Source organism: Ascaphus truei, chromosome 3, assembly GCF_040206685.1.
Source record: "Ascaphus truei isolate aAscTru1 chromosome 3, aAscTru1.hap1, whole genome shotgun sequence".
In the NCBI taxonomy this organism is placed as follows: Eukaryota; Metazoa; Chordata; class Amphibia; order Anura; family Ascaphidae; genus Ascaphus; species Ascaphus truei.
Genome location: NC_134485.1, coordinates 419,224,684 through 419,246,411, shown reverse-complemented (window position 1 = coordinate 419,246,411; position 21,728 = coordinate 419,224,684). Strand labels below are relative to the sequence as shown.

At 49.8% G+C, this 21,728-nt stretch overlaps 1 protein-coding gene across 1 annotated transcript; it reads left to right on the top strand.

The window, feature by feature from the left end:
• Positions 1–18,602: 18,602 nt before the first annotated feature.
• Positions 18,603–21,050, top strand: LOC142490433 (heat shock 70 kDa protein-like). The gene has a single exon (XM_075592740.1). The coding sequence runs from the start codon at positions 18,746–18,748 to the stop codon at positions 20,690–20,692; it is 1,947 nt and encodes a 648-aa protein (XP_075448855.1). The 5' UTR covers positions 18,603–18,745; the 3' UTR covers positions 20,693–21,050.
• The last annotated feature ends 678 nt before the right edge of the window (positions 21,051–21,728 follow it).

Here is a 21,728-nt window from a genome sequence, read left to right as displayed (position 1 = left end):
TGCACACAGCCATAGCCTCTCTGACCTTCAACACATACTTCAGTCTGACTTTTTGAGACTCGAAAACTGGATTTCCCAAAACAAACTGTTTTTAAACACTGACAAGACTGTAACAATGGTATTTGGGACCAAGACTAAATTTGTAAAGCTTCCAGTGACTGAGCTCCTGATTAGAACCAACGCTAAAACCACCCTAACACCTGTCACTAGTTTTAAATACCTGGGCTTATGGTTTGACTCCCACTTAACATTCGGGATGCACATTGATACCCTGACAACCAAGACCTATGCCAAACTAGGGGTACTTTACAGGAACAAATCCTCCCTAAGTCTCCTGGTCAGAAAGCGTATTGCACAGCAGATGCTAATGCCAATTATTGACTATGGAGACATAGTATATGGCTCGGCTCCTCAAACCCACCTTAGCAAACTTGACACCCTCTACAATTCAATTTGTCGTTTTGTTCTCCAATGCAACTACAACACACATCACTGCGAAATGCTCAAAGAACTAGATTGGTCATCACTAGAGTCTAGGCGCAAAGTTCACCTTTCCTGTCTCACCCTCAAATACTTTCTGGGCAAGCTACCCAGCTACCTGAACAAGCTCCTCACCCCTACCACATGCAGTACCTATCACCTGAGATCAGACTCCAAAAGACTATTCATGGTCCCAAGACTCAACAAAGTATCCGGACGTTCCTCCTTCTCCTTCCGTGCACCCCAAAACTGGAACAACCTACCAGAGACTCTCATATCCACCACCAGCTTAAGTTCTTTCAAATCTAAGGCTGTCTCACACTTTAATCTGGTCTGTAACTGTTTCATAAGCTCATAATATATATTTTCTTTAACTGTGCATGCAATGTCTTGTATATAAATGTATACCTTGTTCATTTATGTAACTGTATTTGTAACCATGTATTATTTGTTTTACTCTGTGCCCAGGACATACTTGAAAACGAGAGGTAACTCTCAATGTATTACTTCCTGGTAAAATATTTTATAAATAAATAAAAATAAATAAATAAATAATATTCACTAGCTATACTACTTAGAGTCAGCACTTCCCCCCATGAGGTGGCTGAGCATAAACCAAGTTCTTCTTGGATGTAACTGTGTTTTCTACAAGCTCTCCTGCCTTAGGCCTCGGCCATGTTCCCTGCTTGCTGGCGGAAGTGTGCTAACGCGCGCTCCCGCTCCACACTGAGCCCCTACAGCCGCAATTAGAGTGGCTTTAGTAGGGGCTCACCTACAGTTCCGCAAGCACGCGGAAGCATAGGTCTTAGGGGGAATTTTACCCCGAATGCCGGCGCGACAGGCCGGTCACGTGAGCGGTTCGCCCAATGAGGGCGAACCAGCTCCGTGACGTCACTGGCACGCCCCCGGCCAGTGACGTGCCCACCCCCGGCCCGCCCCCTGACGGCCCCCTGACGGCGCGTGTGGTAAGCAACCGCAAGGCCAGAGAAAGCACCCGCTTTCCCTGAGCCTCAGCGCGCCTCAGCACGCCAGCAGGGAGCCTGGCCGAGGCCTTAACTATTCCTGCTTGCCGTGCTGAAGGGCTGGAGCCCCCAGCACTAAAGCTTCATTGTTCCAGTGGTCTGCTGCATATTCTCCTTGCAGGGGCCTGCATCGTTGTTCCTGTTACTTGTCTGCATATTCCTCGTGCAGAGGCCTGCATCGTTGTTCCTGTTGCCTTTCTGCATATTCCTCGTGCAGAGGCCTGCATTGTTGTTCCTGAGGCCTGTCTGCATATTCTCCTTGCAGAGGCCTGCATCTTTGTTCCTGTTGCCTTTCTGCATCTCCTGTTCCCAGTGACCTTCCAGTGGCCTCCACTACTCACTGCTGTACCCAGCTAAGGAGAGCTGTTCTGTGCTGAAGCGCTGGATCCTCTGTGCTATACCTTCTGCAATCTTCCAATCTTCCTGCTTCCAGTAGCCTCCACTACTCACAGCTGTACCCGGCTAGGGAGAGCTGTTCTGTGCTGAAGCACTGGATCCCCTGTTCCTTCTTTCCTGAAGTTCTTCTACACTGAAGCAGCTTCGCTCGTTTCCTAATGACGCCCCCAGCTTGTGACCACGACCATCGCTCCTGTGCCGTCTGCTCTGACCCTGGCTTGTCTACGGATTACTCTGCCTTCTCCAATCCTGAACCGGCTACGTTTGACCACGGAATCCGCACTCCGGACCTGACTCCTTGGTTTAAGGTCGGTGTATATGCATCCCCACCTCAGCCCCGCGGTCCGGTCCCGGTTTGTGGCGAGCACGTCCGTTACAGGAGGTTGCAGTGGGAGTTTTGACATCCCATTAGGGGGAGATGGCCGGAGAAGTCCTTGCTCTCTGTGGTCTCATCCCACCGCTACCCAGTCCTCCAAGCATCTATTTTTTTAATTCACCAATGTGCATCAATTGGAGAGCAGGAGCTCTCAGAAAACCCTCTAAGAAAGGTCCACTTTCCCCATGTAGGATGCCACGGACCGAACCTCAAGGGACATCTGCATAGTAGTACAATCGTTCCCGTAACTGGAGGTTCCGGACCCGCGACGTGGATACCGGCAAGAGGAGGACTGATTCCCACAGTGCTGACCAATGAAGGAAGGCGCAAGAGAGACCCAGTAACCAGATCCTAGTGGGAGTGCACACTCCATACCAGGGGCGTGTTACTAACTTTTTTTTAGAACCATTTGAGTGTATTATATATGTAACACACTTCCCCCACCTCCCCTACCCCCCTCCCCCCCACAATCGCAGATAGGTACCCTGTGGGGAAATCTACATGCATTACCAGGTGTGGTGCAATACCTGTCAGGCTCACAGGAGGCCTGAGCCTCCGCTGATGGGATCCTAGGGTGTATCCTGGAACGATACTCACAAAATAACAGCGCCTCCACCTGTGCAGGATCCTAGAGTATAGAATAACCCCTGACACAGGACCCACATATAGTAACCACATACACCAGTCTATGGTTAAACAGTTTACTATATGAAGATAAGTACAACACAATTACATCAACAACATTACAATAGTGTCACTCAATAACAAGGACCTCTTAGGGCCATAAACCCACACCCAAGTGTCCCAAGAGTCCCACAACCCCACCCAAGTGTGAGACAGCGCTGCCCACTAGATGGGGTGTATAGTTGGTGCACTTGGTGTATACCTGCCCGGGGCTCCTGCACCCGGGAATAGCAGAACAACAGTCAGAGGATCCGTCTGCATCCAGCGCCGAAGTCTCAGCGATGGCGTCTTCCTCCAAATAGGATGGTCTCCCTCTGAGTGATCTCACCATACAGATAGGCTCTTATCTTTAGTGAGGTAGGTCTGGTCCCAGACCACACTTGTCAGGGTCTCAGCACAGCATTGCAGCTGTGTCCCTGAACTTAACACACTACTAAGAGGCAAGGTCCCTAACTGAAGGGGCCTTCTCTACAGCAGCCACAAACTAAGATGAGTAGGGGCCTAGCTGGGGCCTAGGGGGGCCACTTGCTCCCTGCACATATACACCCTCTGAAACACATTCCCAGCTAGCTCAAACTCCTACAACCACCACATCATGAATATATATTTATGTCAAAAAAGAGTGCTACTGAGCGTGGCAAAATGTATACAACAAAAGACAGGGGTACCCAATGCTACATCCAATTGACAATTTAAACGTTATACTTATTACCATATCTGTGATTGGGGGGGGGGGAGGGGAGTGTGTTACACAAGTAATTATTATTACTTATTACCATATATTTTGTCAATTGGATGTAGCATTGGGCACCCCTGTCTTTTGTTGTATACATTTTGCCACGCTCAGTAGCACTCTTTTTTGACATAAATATATATTCATGATGTGGTGGGGGTAGGAGTTTGAGCTAGCTGGGAATCTGTGTTAATCAATTTCTGACTGGTAACAGTTGTATGGAGGTAAGTGGCACCTCCCCCCAGAGCTCACTCCTCCTCACCTTTTTAACTTGGGAGGTCTTTTCACTTTGCTGCAAGAACAGGACCTACTATGGTTCTTTCCCCTCATACAGAGGTAACAGGAAGTGTTCACAGTGTAGTGTAGGACCTGCATTTTTGGTTATACCTTGACGTTTGGTATGCAGGCTTACGACGCTTTGGCCAAAGGGTTTAACTAAATAACCAAGTAATTATTATTATTATTGAAGTATTTAAACTTTATACTTATTACCATATATGTTTTGTCAATTGGATGTAGCATTGGGCACCCCTGTCTTTTGACATATACACCCTCCCATGTCCATGTCCCAGCTCCTACTGACCAGCATGGTGTGAGTGAGTCATATCCATATCCTGTGAACAGGAGAATCTGTCACCCCTATAGGCTGTCTGATGGCATGTGATAGGGGTGAAAGGGCAGTCCCCAGAGGCTTCTGTGTAATGTAGTCCCTTGTGGACCTCTTTAACATTGGGGCCGCATGTGCGAGTCTGTAATGGCCGTCGCTAGCTCTATCTGTGCATGTGCACTCCCATAATGGCTGCCGCGTCGTGCAAACCTCTGCGCATGCGCGACTCTCGCCCGCACCTCAATATGGACAGCTGCAATTACGGACACTATACTGCGCATGCGCAACTACACTGCGCATGCGCGACCGCAACAAACATGGCGGCGCCCTGTAATAGATACCGCTGTGAGCCCCCATGATGTCCATGATGCAGACACAAGCCAGACGTTTCGTTCCCCCTGGGGACCTTTCTCAAGGGTAACATTACCACTGAGAACCAGATATTGTATATCAAAAAATGGCACGAAAATAAAAACAAAGGGAGGAGTCAGTGTTACAAAGCAGCACTGGGATAAAATTCAGAGTGACAGGTGATGAGGATTATATGGAGGACTAGCTGAGAGACCCGGCGTTGCCCGGGATGTAAATGCGTAATAGGTAGTATTATTTATAAATCGTGGAACAAAAGGTGACTGTTTGTTGTAAAGGTTGGATAATAATATTGAAAAGAAAGATGGAAGAAAATGTAATACGATGTTGTATAAAAATGGTTTATTGTAACCACATCACAGTACAATGTATATTTTGGTGCCATAAGTGATGTAAAAATCTGAGTCGTGTGTCCTGCTAGGGTGTGAGGTGGCGGGTGGCGCGTGGGTTGTGAGTGCTGTCTGCGAGTGGGGGTCCTGCTAGGGTGTGAGGCGGCGGGTGGTGCGTGGGTTGTGAGTGCTGTCTGTGAGTGGGGGTCCTGCTAGGGTGTGAGGCGGCGGGTGGCGCGTGGGTTGTGAGTGCTGTCTGTGAGTGGGGGTCCTGCAAGGGTGTGAGGCGGCAGCGGCTGGCGCGTGGGTTGTGAGTGCTGTCTGTGAGTGGGGGTCCTGCTAGGGTGTGAGGCGGTGGGTCAGTGATGTCGGTGCGTAGGGGCGGGAGGCAGCAGGTGTGTGTGGCGGCAGGTATGTGTCGAGTGTGGCGGGTGTCTGTTGAGTGCGTGCAGCGGCTGTGAGGCGGTGGGTGAAAGGCAGAGGCGGCCGGAGTAAGGGCGGGTGAAAGGCAGAGGCGGGGGTTGGGAGGCGGTAAGGCGGGCATGAAGGCGAAGGGCGGCGGGAAGGGGAGGAGGGGGTGGTGGAGGGGGGCAAGGGGTGGAGGAGGGGGGCAAGGGGTGGAGGAGGGGGGCAAGGGGTGGAGGAGGGGGGCAAGGGGTGGAGGAGGGGGGCAAGGGGTGGAGGAGGGGGGCAAGGGGTGGAGGAGGGGGGCAAGGGGTGGAGGAGGGGGGCAAGGGGTGGAGGAGGGGGGCAAGGGGTGGAGGAGGGGGAAGGGTTAGAGGAGGGGGGGGAAGGGTTAGAGGAGGGGGGGGAAGGGTTAGAGGAGGGGGGGGGAAGGGTTAGAGGAGGGGGGGGGAAGGGTTAGAGGAGGGGGTGGAAGTGTGGGAGGGGGTGGGAGGGGAAAGGGGAAAAAGAGGTGGAGGGGGGGGAAGAGGAGCGGAGGGGGGGGTGGAAAGGGGAGCGGAGGGGGGGGGAAGGGGGGTGATGGGGGGGGGTGGAGGGGAGGTGTGGAGGGGGGGGGGAGATAAATGGGGAGGTGAAGGGGGGTGGAAGGGAGAAGTGGAGTGAGGGGAGGTGAGGGGAGGTGATCGGGGGTGAGGGGTGGGTGAGGGGAGGTGAAGGCCGCTCACTCACCCGTCCGGCAGGTCCCACGTGGATCTGAGGCGGGAGGCAGCGTGTTGTGGCCGCTCCCCCGCTGTGTCCCGGGCGCTCACTCGCTCCCCCGCTGACTGTAGCGGCGCCGGGGGGGGGGGGGTATCGGGGAGACACTGACACTGGAGGGGAGGGGGGGTGGAGGGGAGGTGAAGGGGGGGTGGAGGAGAGGTGAAGGGGGGTGAAGGCCGCTCACTCACCCATCCGGCAGGTCCCACGTGGATCTGAGGCGGGAGGCAGCGTGTTGTGGCCGCTCCCCCGCTGTGTCCCGGGCGCCGCCATCTTGGGTACTCGGCGCCGCGAGGCAGCCTGCCTGGCCACTGGCTGTTCCCCCGCCGGGGAGGGGTGAGTTGTAGCGCCGGGGAGGGGGGGGCATGTATATGTGTGGGGGGGGGGAGAGGTGGGAGATATAGAGGGGGGTCTCGCACGGCCGCTGACACTGGGTGGGGGGGGGGGCGCTGAAGGGGTAATAATAGTGTGTGTGTCCCGCTGACTGTAGCGGCGCCGGGGGAGGGGGGGGCGGGGTGAAAGCGCGGGAGACACGGGGAGAGGAGGTGCGCGCGGGTGCTGCTAACACTGTGAGCTCCGCTAATGTAGGTAACACCCCCCCTACACACGTGTGTGTGTGTGTGTGTGTGTGTGTCTGTCACTGTGTGTGTGTGTGTCCCTGTGTCCCTGTGTGTGTGTGTGTCCCCCTGTGTGTGTGTGTGTGTGTGTCCCTGTGTGTGTTTGTGTCCCTGTGTGTGTGTCCCTGTGTGTGTGTGTGTCCCTGTGTGTGTGTGTCCCTGTGTGTGTGTGTCCCTGTGTGTGTGTGTCCCTGTGTGTCCTTTGGCCCGTCACTCCGCCTCAGGCCAATGAGAGGTGTGCGGGGGCGGGCGGGCCAAGGGACCAATGAGATTTCCCCTAGGGACACCGGACATCCAGGCAGGCAGGCAAACATACAGTGCTTTCACTAATATAGTATAAGAAGATGGACAGAGACTGGGCAGCAGAACTAATTAATAACAAAACAGTGATATTCAGTATCTAATGAAAAAACAGGGACAAGCTAACAGATCAAGCTAATCTCTTTTTTCACTGGGATGGTCCTGAATCGGTACTGTCTGACTTTATTCTTCAATTGAATTCATTACCAACTACTATTCATTTCACTATGTCGTACAGTACCAGTAGCATTCATTTTCTGGATGTAACAGTTACTAAACACACTGACTGTTTTCAGAAGCTAATTTGTCAGAAACCTACTGATAGGAATACTCTTCTTCTTACTACTAGATCCATCCCGGCCCATTGAAAAAGGCCTTACCTTACTTCCAGCTTATTAGAGTAGCCAGTTTTACGACAGACCTTGAACCAGCACTCATGGCTATGGCTAAACGTTTTTTGGAGAGAGGTTATCCGGATGCAGAAGTCAATGAAGCAATACAAAAAGCTTTGTTATTACAACAAAAGGAATAGCTTATATCAAAACGTAAAAATGTGAGTGAATCTGATTTTTTTGTGTGACCAGTACATATTCTAGTGCTTCTTGTGCATTCAAGAAAATCATTTCTCAACACTGGCACATTATCAGCAGTGATTCTATTATTGTTCAAGTGTTACATCGAAACCTAAGTTTTGCTATAAAAGAGGTAAAAACCTCAAGGATTGGCTGACTTTGACTCTGGGGACTCTAACTCTGCTACCAACTGGCTTACTTTGTGCAAGGGTGCATTTAAATGCTCCGGGTGTATCAATTTCAAACATCTTATTATTGGATCTTTATTCAATCATTCACACACAATACTAAAGATGGACATTGTATTGTATTGTATGTCTTTATTTATATAGCGCCATTAATGTACATAGCGCTTCACAGTAGTAATACATGTGGTAATCAAATAAATAACAGATAATATAAATAACAGATCATGGGAATAAGTGCTTTAGACATTAAGGAAGAGGAGTCCCTGCCCCGAGGAGCTTACAGTCTAATTGGTAGGTAGGGAGAACGTACAGAGACAGTAGGAGGGAGTTCTGGTAAGTGCGTCTGCAAGGGGCCAAGCTTTATGTATCATGTGTTCAGAATATACACAGTGCTATTCATATGCTTCTTTAAGCAAGTGTGTCTTAAGGTGGGTTTTAAAGGTGGATAGAGAGGGTGCTAGTCGGTTACTGAGGGGAAGGGCATTCCAGAGGTGTGGGGCAATCAGTGAAAAAGGTTTAAGGCGGGAGAGGGCTTTAGATACAAAGGGTAGAAAGAAGACATCCTTGAGAAGAACTCAAGAGTCTGGATGGTGCATTAAATACAGACTTGCCTGCAACTGAACATATGTTGTCTATTTGATAAAGTGTCCGTGTGATCTTATAAACAAAGGGAAAGCCAAACGGAAGCTCAAAGAATGTATTGCACAACACAGATCCTCCATTAAACTAGCCCTGCAGGCTACTTCACAGCAACTAGATCTTAAGCAATAGTCAGTTACTAAGCACTTTATGGAGTCTGGACATTAACTATCTGCTTTTTGGTTTATGCCAATCGATCATGTCTTAAAGCCTAATAGGGGAGGTGACCGTGATACCATGCTAATCTTTAATCTTAAAACCAGAGTTTCTTATGGGTTAAAATGATGAATTTAGACTTGCCTATTTTTTTGTGAAAGAATAAGACGAGAAGAAAGCGCACACCTCATGGTGCAATAAATTCTTTTTCTTGACCCAAACTTAAATGCAATAAATCAGTACGCTGTTGAGGTTTGCAGATTGCTGCCACTGTGCAGGGTTGGCCCGCTCGACTTTTGCAGCGTGTCCGCCGATGCAGGACTCCTGGGCAGCTACTTTGCTCCACTTTTGCTCCACGGATGTCTTGACGGTGGGTCGTGGCGTCACTGAATCCTGGCGTCGCTTCCAAGGGGCGGTTCAGGGATGATGTCACCAAAACCAGCTCCAAACACAGCTCGCTCCTTTTCCTGCACTCTCCCAGTCACTGTGCTCCTACAGCCTTTTTTTTGTGAGCATGATTTGAGACTGTCTGGAGTTAGCTTATCTACTCGATTCTCCTAAGCTCTTTCACATTGGCCCAGTTCTTTGCTGGACCTTTAATGGGTCTCAGCACACAACTGCTTTGTGATACTGTATTATGCAATACCGTTATAATATGCATGTGTACATTATACGCTGCGTTGAGTACTCTCTCATATCATGATACCCTGCACACCTTACGAACCTCTGACCTGATGTCTGCTGACCATAGCATCTATAGTGGGGATTATATTTCCTGTTAGACCCCTGTACGTTTATGGCTTTCTGGGAGTTCTTCTCCCCCGTGGGTTGTATATAATATACCTACAAATGTGATGGTCTGGTGACTATTTGTAGCCTTGACCCTGTCCCCGCTGTATATCAAAACTCTCTTTTATGTTGGCTATATTTGGGTCTGTCACCATTGTTACTACTAATTGATCCGAGACATGTTGCCCAGTTTCTAGCATTGAGGTCAGAATATTATGTTCTGGGTTAACAGCGTATTACAATTATGCTTCATTTTACACACTGTATTCATTTTTCTACTTATTGTACTTGGTCCACATGTCACCATTATTATAAGGCCGGTGTTGGTCCAGTTGAGAGCAGTGATATTGCTTCTGTAGCACCGTTTCCTCCCTCTCCCCCCCCCCCCCAGTGGGAGATTACACAACCTATGCTACCTAATGAGTGTTGCGATACCTGTTAGGGTCACAAGAGCTGAGCTAATCTGCGGTATTGTGGAGATCAGGACAGGCTTAGGTTCTTCCTCTAGTTCTTCTCATGGTGCTTAGTGCCTCCAGCAGTAGTGGGCTCCAGGATGTTCGGAGGTCAGCCCCCACTATTACACTCTTTCCCCCTCAGCCCACCGATACTCAGACTGAGGTATATTAGAACAGGATCTTTATTCAGGCTGGCACTCACTGCGGTTCTTCATCACAGCGGTGCATGGTCTCAGAGGTCCCAGACCTTTTGATGATGAAGGCCCCGATCTTACAGGCCTCTGTGGCTGAATCTGATGTTCCCCCAGCTCAGAGGCTGGGGATGAGCATGCTCATCCTTTCATAGGAGAGACTCACAGCTCTCTGCTTCCTCTATCTTCAAGAGCTCAAGCAGGACTCTGACTAACTTGGTCACACCCTCCTATGAGACTCAAGTAGGGGCGGGCTCATGGTCTATACCTATCCCTGTTAGGCTTACCCAGGCCATGAGTCACCACCTTACTTCTATCACTCATAAAAAGGGCATAAGGGGGGTAAAGAGCTCATGGATTTAACATGTTACTGCCTGCAGCTAACAGGACTTACATAACAGGGACAACAGGGGTAAAGAAAGGTATAATGGGACATACCCTGTTACACTTCTATGTTATGGCAAGTTGGGATTGGATAATCATTGAATTATCCTTGGGATTTGAATGTATACATTTCTTCATTCTGGTATGGATACTTCAGAACTATGGCAGATCTGTTTCCTGGACATTCTTCTGCATGGATGTCTTTAATGCATAGTATATTTGGCATCTGTACTCTGACATTTTTCTCTCTGACATGCAGAGTGTACCTTGCTGCTCTGATTTGTTCCCCTTAACTGAGACCAGACATATTACTATACTAACAATGTGGTCCAGACACCCCACTCGTGGTACCTTTATGGTATTGTGAAATTCTTCCTGTAGCAGGCCTGATACTGTATACATAATAATTGGACAATTACACAATTGAGTGTAATCTTAGTCTGGTCTGCACCAAATATTATAACCTTTGTTTTATATATATCTTCCATCTGAGTCGTTTATTTATTGTGTGTATTATGTGCTAGGTCTGCTGTGTACTGACTGAGCTAGCTATTATTGCTAGCTTGGGTGTGCCAGGTTAATAGCACATTGTAATTATATATCATATTCTTTATTTTATTTGTTTATAAAATGTTTTACCAGGAAGTAATAAATTGAGAGTTACCTCTCGTTTTCAAGTATGTCCTTGGCACAGAGTTATAACAATACATGGTTACATTAAAAGAACAGGGTTATACAGCCAATTCACAGATATTTCATGGACAGATAGAGTTGGAAAATTGGGTACAAAGGATAAAAGTGGAAAAGGAGACTCTGGCGCACGGAGAGTAACAATAAATTCTTATTGAGTAAAACTATGGTGGACTATAGAGAAATGTAAAGGACATCAGTTACAAAAAATAGAACAATGTATTAAAACATGTGAGCTTTGTCACTGAATACAGAAATTCAGTTTAAGCCTTAATTCATTAAAATACGTTAATGCATTCATAAAAAAAACATGGAATTCAATAAGATGACCGTTTATCAACCGTCAATGTGTGGGGTGTCTCAAGATCGTGAAAGAGATCAACCCTTTTACTAGAATGTCAGAATAGGGAAACTCTTTCCGGATACAGATCTTTCTATATTAGATGTTAAATGTCTTTCCTTAAGATAAAGAAAAGAGGTCCGGGAAGGTGCACCTTAAATCCACAATTTTAGTAGTAAATACTTTGGTTCTTCATATATATAACATTCAAAACAGTTGCATGTATCACTCCCACCTCAGTAGGGGTATAATTACCCACCCCTCCTTTGTGCCTTAGGATATTCTCCGCAGCCTGTTTAGAAAACGTTTTGCCAGGAGAGGTTTTCTTCCTCACATACAGCAGGTTGGACCCAGGTCCCGTTTACAGAGTGATTTATTAATTTTTTACCTACTAGCAGCCTCATTTTTCATCAGCAGTGCCCAATTTTTCGTTTTTCTACCTCTTGACCATCTAATTGGAAGCACGCCTTGGGACAGGTATACAGGAGGGGATTATACCATTGCATCGTGCCTAATGGACTCTACCCACAGAGTGATGCCGGAGCACCAGCCGATTTGCTTGGGGTCTAGTTACAGTCCGCGATGAACCCTCATGGAGGAGCGTCGCCTCAGTGACGTTACAGCTACCTCGACGGCTTAGACCAATGCGCATCAAGGACACGCAGGCACCAGCACAGTGGATCGTGCGGAGTTTCGTCGGATGGGACCCTGCAGCAATGTCGGATTAGGTGAGCTCGCCCCTGTATACACCGTATACAGCAGGGCCCTGGGTATACGGCGGGTTCACTTCCAGGGGCCCGCCGTATAGTGAAAATCGCCGGAAAGCGGATATGGCGATTTTCAGTTCTGAGCATGCACAGAACGGCGTTTTTGCCGTTCTGCGCATGCGCTGCCTATGGTCTGTGCGCGCAGACAACGGTCTGCACATGCGCGCCGGGTGCACCCGCCAGTTCTGCGCATGCGCGACTGAGGAACAAAGATGGCGGCCCCCTTCTCGGTGCCGCCGTATCGGCGGATCGCCGAAAAGCGAAGCGCCAAGAAGCGGGGCCCTGCTGTACACCAATTGAACTATACCAGTTTCAACATTTCATTGTTATGGGGTGCTGCTCACTATGGGGAGGCGGGACAGGCTCACACAGTTCCATAGTACATGGTATACAGCTCCAGACTGGGACACCCACAGACTCAGTTCTGCTACCGTATTTTCTCCACATCCCACTTTGTGCATTGGTGACCTGGACATTATATGTTCATCAGTACTCTGTATCGGCACCACTCTTACTTTGGGAGTTTATGGATCACCTTGTCCCCCAATATCAATATATTCATTGTGTCCACGCGACCTGCACTCTATTCGAGCACACACATGGGACTTGTCCTGTTCTCTACCAATTCAACTACAGATGGACTTCCTCTCACATTAAATATCTGGGAGTAAATGCGACAAATGTCACTGCGTGTATGTGTGTCACTCTGTTTACGTGTCACTTTGTGTGTGTGTGTATCACTCTCTGTGTCACTCTGTGTGTGTCTCTGTTTCAGCCTCGGAGGACACGGCTTTTTCACAGCCCCGGGGCTCGGTCCCTCCCTTCCCTGTTCCCTGGCTCCTCTTCTCCTCCTCGGTCCAACGTACGTATTGCGCAGAGGCTCACGATACGCATGCTGAGGCCCGCGATGCGCATGCTCAGAGGCCCGCGATACGCATGCTCAGAGGCCCGCGATACGCATGCTCAGAGGCCCGCGATGCGCATGCTCAGAGGCCCGCGATGCGCATGCTCAGAGGCCCGCGATGCGCATGCTCAGAGGCCCGCGATACGCATGCTGAGGCCCGCGATGCGCATGCTCAGAGGCCCGCGATACGCATGCTCAGAGGCCCGCGATGCGCATGCTCAGAGGCTCACGATACGCATGTTCAGAGGCCCGCGATGCGCATGCTCAGAGGCCCGCGATGCACATGCGCAGAGGCTCACGATACGCATGCTCAGAGGCCCACGATACGCATGTTCAGAGGCCCGCGATGCGCATGCTCAGAGGCCCGCGATACGCATGCTCAGAGGCCCGCGATGCACATGCTCAGAGGCCCGCGATACGCATGCTCAGAGGCCCGCGATGCGCATGCGCAGAGGCTCACGATACGCATGCTCAGAGGCCCGCGATGCGCATGCTCAGAGGCCCGCGATACGCATGCTCAGAGGCCCGTGATGCGCATGCTCAGAGGCCCGCAATACGCATGCTCAGAGGCCCGCGATGCGCATGCTCAGAGGCCCGCGATGCACATGCTCAGAGGCACGCGATGCGCATGCTCAGAGGCCCGCAATACGCATGCTCAGAGGCCCGCGATGCGCATGCTCAGAGGCCCGCGATACGCATGCTCAGAGGCCCGCGATGCACATGCTCAGAGGCCCGCGATGCACATGCTCAGAGGCCCGCGATGCGCATGCGGCCCACAACCCGTTCTTGTGCGCATGGGTTTAGTATAAGCTTTGTGCAGGCTACAATGCTGTTTTTTTGCACATGTGCGGGGGCGACAGGCACGCGCCCATTAGTTCCGTGACGTCACCCACTTTACAGTTTTTTGTTACAAGACAAGGATTTTTTTCCCATGAAAACCCTGTAGGTGACAGCAAAGAAGTTTCACTTCAAAAAGAGCTGGTGAGATATGCACATACAGCAATACAATGAATATAAGCATTTAGGTACAAAAAACAGATATCCACGTGGCACGGTATATTCTCCACATCTTTCCACGAATGGCTGGTAGTCACACTGGGTGTCCTCTTGGGCTGGTATTTAATCGATTACAATTTTACACACAAATATATGTTGTTACGAGAGTGCTGGCTTTCATCTACGCTATATATACACATGTAGCGGTGTACCCCCTGGCTACTAAATCCACCCAATGAACTGGCAGTAAACCCTGGTATTCACAGGTTTGCCAGTAGTTATCATGGGGTTTTCCCCTTCATCCTTTGGTGCTGCGCTTGAGTGACAGCAGGGGGTGGCATATCCTGTTGTGGCTGGGCCAACGGGAGGCCCACCATCTGGCTGTACTTAAGGGCAGGACCGCCCTAACGTTGGGTTGGTTGTCCCTCCCCATGAGGAAGGCAGGTCACGTCTGGGAGCCTGAGATTGGGGCCTTCCCATGTGCTCTTGCCTCCGGGGAGGAGTAGAGTGACTATAACTCTGCCTCTGCTAGGGAGGTGGGGAAGAGCTAGGACGGCTGCAGGTGCCCTAGGCCCGTAGTGACTGTCCAGGGACTATCTCCGGTGATATCTGAGAGAAGAGACTGTGATCCGGCAGGTGACTGCTGAGTACCTATATTACTGCAATAACAGTAGTAATAAACCCGTTCTTGTATTGCAATATACTTCCTGCCTGGTGTGATCTAATTGGGGGGAGAGTTACGATTCTACCATGGGAGATCGCCTCCATATCCCTGGATATGCACTTAGCAGTGCAGATGGAGGCGCTGCACTGCTAAGTATTACGAGGGGTATGGACCCCAGAAGCCTGTTCCTGTGTCCCAAGGTTACCGCAGACGACTCAGCCCTCTTGTTACCAGCAGGTATGCACCACAAATACCCAGTAATGGCCCCGATCTGCGATTGGGGGGGAGGAAACACCGTTACACACATTAGATATGTTTTATATGGTATAATTTTTTTTTCAAAACTATAGAATATTCACATACAAACATTTTACTCACAATATAAATTAATACATGTTACATGTCTGTCTGTATAGTGCTCAATTTGATATAATAATACTATTTTATAAAAGGAAAACCTACCTAATTGGCTTAATTTTACAAACACTACAGGTCAAGGGCCCTCGCAGCTGTCCCAGCTCTTCCCTACCCCTCTAGCAGAGGGGAAGAGGAACAGAGAAGGCCCAATGCTCCGCCACTCTGCTGTGTGACCTGCCTCTCTCAGTGGGGAGAGGCACTACTCTAAATTTGGACGGGAATCTCCCTTACGTACAGCCAGGAGGAGGGTACCAGGTCTGATCCAGGATTGGCTATACTCAGGCCTAATTCTACTTCCTCCCCCTGTCACTCAAGGGTGCTGCAGGGAGTGGGGAAAACTCATGATTACAACTGGCAGGCCTGCTATTACCAGGGCTTACTGCCAGTGAGGGCAGACTGGTAGCCAGAAAAACAGTCCTGGTTACACTCTCTCTGGTGGAACTCCCATGTCCGCACTGGGACCGAAATTTGCAGAACAGGAGAAATTAATAGGTAACAGTAGTATGACAGTCATAACAGTTACATGATACATATTATCTGCATACACAGTCCCTAACCTATTAGTCTCAGCATTCCATAATTAACCCAGGTCCCTCCCAACATGGAGAACCTATTATTCAATAATAATGCTCAGGGTCTGGTTTGCTGACTAGTGCCCCAGTACTGTCAGGCACTATTACTGAAAACACCCTGTTAGGGTGCTGCTCAGACACGTATTCCACCCTGTCCGTGTAGATGGATCTCCCTACCTTCCACACGTCTACTAGGTAGGCCTTTCTTCTACGTGGTGAAATGAACTCCTGCTATAAGTACAAATGTAGGGCCTGATCACATCAATCAACCACTTTTCGTGATTCTCATCGATTTCCGGCATGATAGACTCTGAGACTCTGGTACATTCGGGTACTCGAATCCGTGGGACTGTCTGTATCGCTGCACTACGTGTCTTTCTGCTCTGCTTATTTTTGTTAGTCTGCAACCTTCAGCCTGACCTGGCAGGACCCAGTATAAAGGCTCCTGTACAGAGTGCTCGCAATACATAAGGATTACCCCCTTGAACTGTACTATCCCTATCCTGATTTCCAGTAGAAACCGTGTGTGGTGCATATATGGCACACACCCGTGAAATCTAGGGTTCCACCAGGGCAAGGACTTAACAGGTGCCGCTTTAAAGTTCCTGCCCCAGATGTGGTGTGAGACGAAAAACCTGAAGTATCAGAAGTTACAGACATAGCATAGTGACTATCCCCAAAAGTAACACTACATGTCATATCATCATCCTCATCCTCAATAGGCTACTTATCACCACAATCCCAATCCCTCCAGTCAACGGAAGGCTTCAGAGTCTGCGGTCCACTGAGCCCTCTTTTTAGAGTAGTACTTCCTAGAAGCTCGTTCGACTTCTCCCGGTGGAACACCAGCTTGATGACGGTCAGGAGGTACATGTTAAAAGTAGAGCTCACAGAAGGGGTGACAGTAGTCGATAGGTACGGGGCCTTAAAGTCCTTAAAGTCTCGGTCAGAGTCCTTAACATTGAGCCCACCCTGACTAGACACCAGCGCCATGCTGACTACGTGAGGCTCTTTCACAATCTTGGGCTTAGGGTTATGCGCTATTAAATAAACCCAGTACTGGGCCAAGAAAGCGGGGATCGGTACCTCAGGGCACACGAGTGGCTTAGCTTTCTTACGGGCTAAACTATCCCGAAGAGAGTACATAAAGGCAGGCCCTTTTATGGGAGTTGGAGCGGTACTCACCGGAGTGGGAATCGACTGTCCTTCGTCCGCCACAGTGGTCACTCTTGGAGTGACATCATCACAGGCTGGCATCTCGAGATCCTAGTACAGCTCCAGGTCCCGCACCGGCAGTGCATCGACATCCGGTCTTTGGATGGGCGTGCCCTCGTCATCGTTGTTTTCCGCGTGGGCCTCGGCACCGGAAGGTACCTCCACACCGGAAGTTTCCATGGGCACCGTCAAATCCCTGGTTAGGCCGCTGGGCACCTCCATAAACGGAATGCTCCTCCGCCTCTCAGGTCTCATGGTCGCCGTCACAAGGATCGGACTCCGTCGTCGGTCGGAACTACTAAGAAGGGTCGGGTCATCTGTCGCCTCGGTCTGGACAGAGATTTTTGGTAGCGCTGTTGCTCCGTCGCCGTCACGTGCACTATAAGCGCTGCCAACGGCGACAATGCATTTGTTTTGACACTACGGCCGCGTCGCCGGCACTATAAGCGCAGCCTAAGGCCTCGTCCAGGGTGGCACTGAGCATGCGCTCTCGCTCACCCTGGACACGTTGCAACAAGGCACATGGCCTGCGTGAGCGGGCGGGCGCGCCTGCTCACCGCTCAGCTGTTTGCCGAGCAAACAAAATTGATTTTGCTGCTCGCAAGCGCGTCACGGGAGTGGTTCGCCCAATGAGGGCGAACCAGCTCCGTGACGTCGTAGCCGTGCCCCCAGACGTGCGCGCACCTAGCCGGCCAGGAAAAGCACGGCCGAGCAATGCTGGAGCGCCAACGCGCCTGTTTCTACCCTGGACGAGGCCTAAGGGAGTCAGAAGACTTGATGGAAGGGCAGCCTGGTGATGTCAATGAATGAACACGCTCAGTCACTCTGAACCCTCACTCAGTCAGTGTCCCCCATTATGCTGGGGAAGAGGAGGCTTCTGCTGACACAAGTAGTGTTGGAGGGTAAAGGCAGGGAAGATGGAGGTCAGCACACACATGTACAGTGTGAGTGATCACAATCCTGGCTCCTTGCTAAGTGCAAGGTAGGACGGGTCACACTGGGGTATAAGAATAGGCAGCAGGGATACAGCAGAAATTATGTGTGTGTGTGTGTGTATTATTTTCACTGTCTATCACAATTCTCTGCAGCAAGTTCTTGCACGTAGTTATTTAAACATGTATTGTTGTATATTTCCCACTCGCTTTCACATGTAAATATGTTACAATATAATCTGTTTATTATCCGTGTGTATACACACACACACGTTCATTCATTACATATAAGAGTATTTTACGGGCATATCTCCTCACAGCCCCCACAGGAAGCACCCCCCCTCTCCCTGTGACTCTCATAGCCTCCCGCCCCCGCCAGCCCGGAGCTGAACACCGCGCCCCGTTTCATGCGACACTGAATGGAAGCCTCGAGAACCTTCCTGAGTCAAAGACGTCACAGACGCTGATTGGTCGGCTCTAAGAGGAACCCGCCCCTCAAGGCGTACCAGTCCTTGAGCGACGTCATCAACGCTGCGGTGATTGGTCGATGCGGCGGCGAAGGTTCGGGAAGTTTCTAGACGGTTGCCAGGGAGAGGCCATATCGCACTGTGATTGGTTAACGTGACGTGACGCGGCTGCGGCTATAAAATGAACGGCAAAGCAGCGTCATAGCATTGCCGGCGCAGACAGCAGAGAGATTACACCTCAGCGAGGAGAGATAATCCCCGTTTAGCGGCCTGACACAGCGCAGACAAAAAGCCGGATTCATCTCACTAACAGACAAAAGCACCTTCAGCAAAATGGCAGCCAAGGGGATCGCAGTCGGCATTGACCTGGGCACCACCTACTCCTGCGTTGGTTTCTTCCAGCATGGCAAGGTGGAGATCATTGCAAATGACCAGGGTAACCGCACCACCCCCAGCTATGTGGCCTTCACCGACACGGAGCGGCTGATCGGAGATGCCGCCAAGAACCAGGTGGCCCTAAACCCGCAGAACACGGTCTTTGACGCCAAGAGGCTGATCGGCAGGAAGTTCACCGATCAGGTGGTGCAGACGGACATGAAGACCTGGCCGTTCCAGGTGGTGAGCGACGGGGGAAAGCCTAAAGTCAAAGTGGAGTACAAAGGCGGGGAGAAAATCTTCTCTCCGGAGGAAATCTCCTCCATGATCCTGCTCAAGATGAAGGAGACGGCTGAGGCCTACCTGGGTCACGCCGTGACCAACGCAGTTATTACCGTGCCTGCCTATTTCAACGACTCGCAGCGTCAAGCCACCAAGGACGCAGGTGTCATCGCCGGCCTGAACGTGCTGAGGATCATCAACGAGCCCACAGCGGCCGCTATTGCCTACGGCTTGGACAAAGGCTGCAAGGGCGAGCGCAACGTCCTGATCTTTGACTTGGGAGGCGGCACCTTCGATGTCTCAATCCTAACCATTGACGATGGGATCTTCGAGGTGAAGGCAACGGCTGGTGACACCCACTTGGGAGGGGAGGACTTTGACAACCGCATGGTGAATCACTTTGTGGAGGAGTTCAAGCGCAAGCAAAAGAAGGACATCAGCCAGAACAAAAGGGCAGTGAGGAGGCTGAGAACTGCCTGCGAGAGAGCCAAGCGCACCCTGTCCTCCAGCACCCAAGCCAGCATCGAGATTGACTCTTTGTTTGAGGGTGCTGACTTTTACACGTCCATCACCAGGGCCCGATTTGAGGAGCTGTGCTCAGACCTTTTCAGGGGCACCCTTGAGCCAGTAGAGAAGGCCCTTAGAGATTCCAAGATGGACAAAGCCCAGATCCATGATATTGTCTTGGTGGGTGGCTCTACCCGCATCCCCAAGGTGCAGAAACTGCTGCAAGACTTCTTCAATGGCCGAGAGCTGAACAAGAGCATTAACCCTGACGAGGCTGTGGCTTACGGGGCTGCAGTGCAGGCTGCCATCCTGACGGGTGACAAGTCTGAGAATGTACAGGACCTCCTCCTGCTGGACGTGGCACCTCTCTCCCTTGGGCTGGAGACGGCTGGAGGTGTCATGACTGTTCTCATCAAGCGCAACACCACCATTCCCACCAAGCAGACTCAAACCTTCACCACCTACTCAGACAACCAGCCTGGCGTCCTCATCCAGGTTTACGAGGGTGAGAGAGCAATGACCAAAGATAACAACCTCTTGGGCAAGTTTGAGCTGAGTGGGATACCCCCGGCCCCCCGCGGGGTCCCTCAGATCGAGGTAACATTTGACATTGACGCCAATGGCATCCTCAATGTATCTGCCATGGACAAAAGCTCAGGCAAACAGAACAAGATCACAATCACCAACGACAAGGGCAGGCTGAGCAAGGAGGAGATTGAAAACATGGTGCAGGAGGCAGAAAGGTACAAGGTTGATGATGATGCCCAGAGGGAGAAGATTGCAGCCAAGAACGCACTGGAGTCCTACGCCTTTAACTTAAAGAGCACCATGGAGGATGACAATGTGAAGGGCAAAATCAGCGAGGAGGATAAGACAACTGCCATGGACAAGTGCAAGGAGGTCCTCTCCTGGCTTGAGAGCAACCAGCTGGCTGAGAAGGAGGAGTATGCCCACAAGCAGAAGGAGCTGGAGAAGGTGTGCAACCCCATCATCATGAAGCTGCACCAAGGCTCCTCACCGGGTGGGATGCCCGGGGGTATGCCCGGTGGCATGCCCGGGGCCGGCTCTGGTGCCCAAGGCAGCAACTCTGGCCCTACTATCGAAGAGGTGGATTAAGGACTATATATATAAAAAAAGGATATTTCAAATTGAGTCATAATTTAATAACAAAAAAATGACTATACTTTGCAGGTTTTTTTTTTTTATAGGATATTTTCTAATTGCTAAACCCATACAGATAATGGGGAACAACACACTTTCATCAAAACAAAACAAAAATTAACAAAATAAAAAAAATATATATATTCTTCATTATAGAAATGTCTGACGTGTTTACTCTGTATAATAGCATGTATGAATGCCTAGTATTTATAGTATTGTGGTGGGTTTTTTTTTCTTTCCAAGTATATTGTAAACATTGGCTTTTTGTCTGAAGAGTTCTTTAATAATAAAGTGTATATATATTTTTTTTTAACATGGTTGAAGGTTTCTTTATTGCTTGGCAATTGTATCTTGAGTTATTAAACATGAATTTTGTGGTACTAAAACGTGGGTTCATCTCTCCCTAGCACTCACTGCCGACCTAATTCCCATAGAGTAGGATTTGTCACTTGGGGTTTATTGACAAAGCTGCAAAATTGCTACAGGTTAATCAATGTTGGTGAATGGGAGTTAAAATGTAATACCTCCAAATAATAAATAGCTTAATGGGACATTTCGCTGCGATTCAATGGCCACTCCTGCTTCGCTGCACACGACCTCGTGTCACTGAAATCCAGTCTGCTTCTATGGTAAGTTTTATTACTGTTTAGGGTAGGGGTTAATTTAAAGGGGTTTTAGCAGGTAAGGGTTAATTTTAAAGCTGTTTTACAGATTTGGGTAGGGGGTTTTAGACACTAATACCCACATACACTAATACCCCCCCCAATACACACACTAATACCCCCCAACACACTACCCCCAAATACACACATACTCCCAAATAAATACACATACACCCACGCACTACCACCCCAAATATATACATACAATTTATATATATATATATATATATATATATATATATATATAAACACACACACAACCCCAAATATACACTAATACCCACAAATATATACACACACACCCCCCCAAATATATACACACAATCACC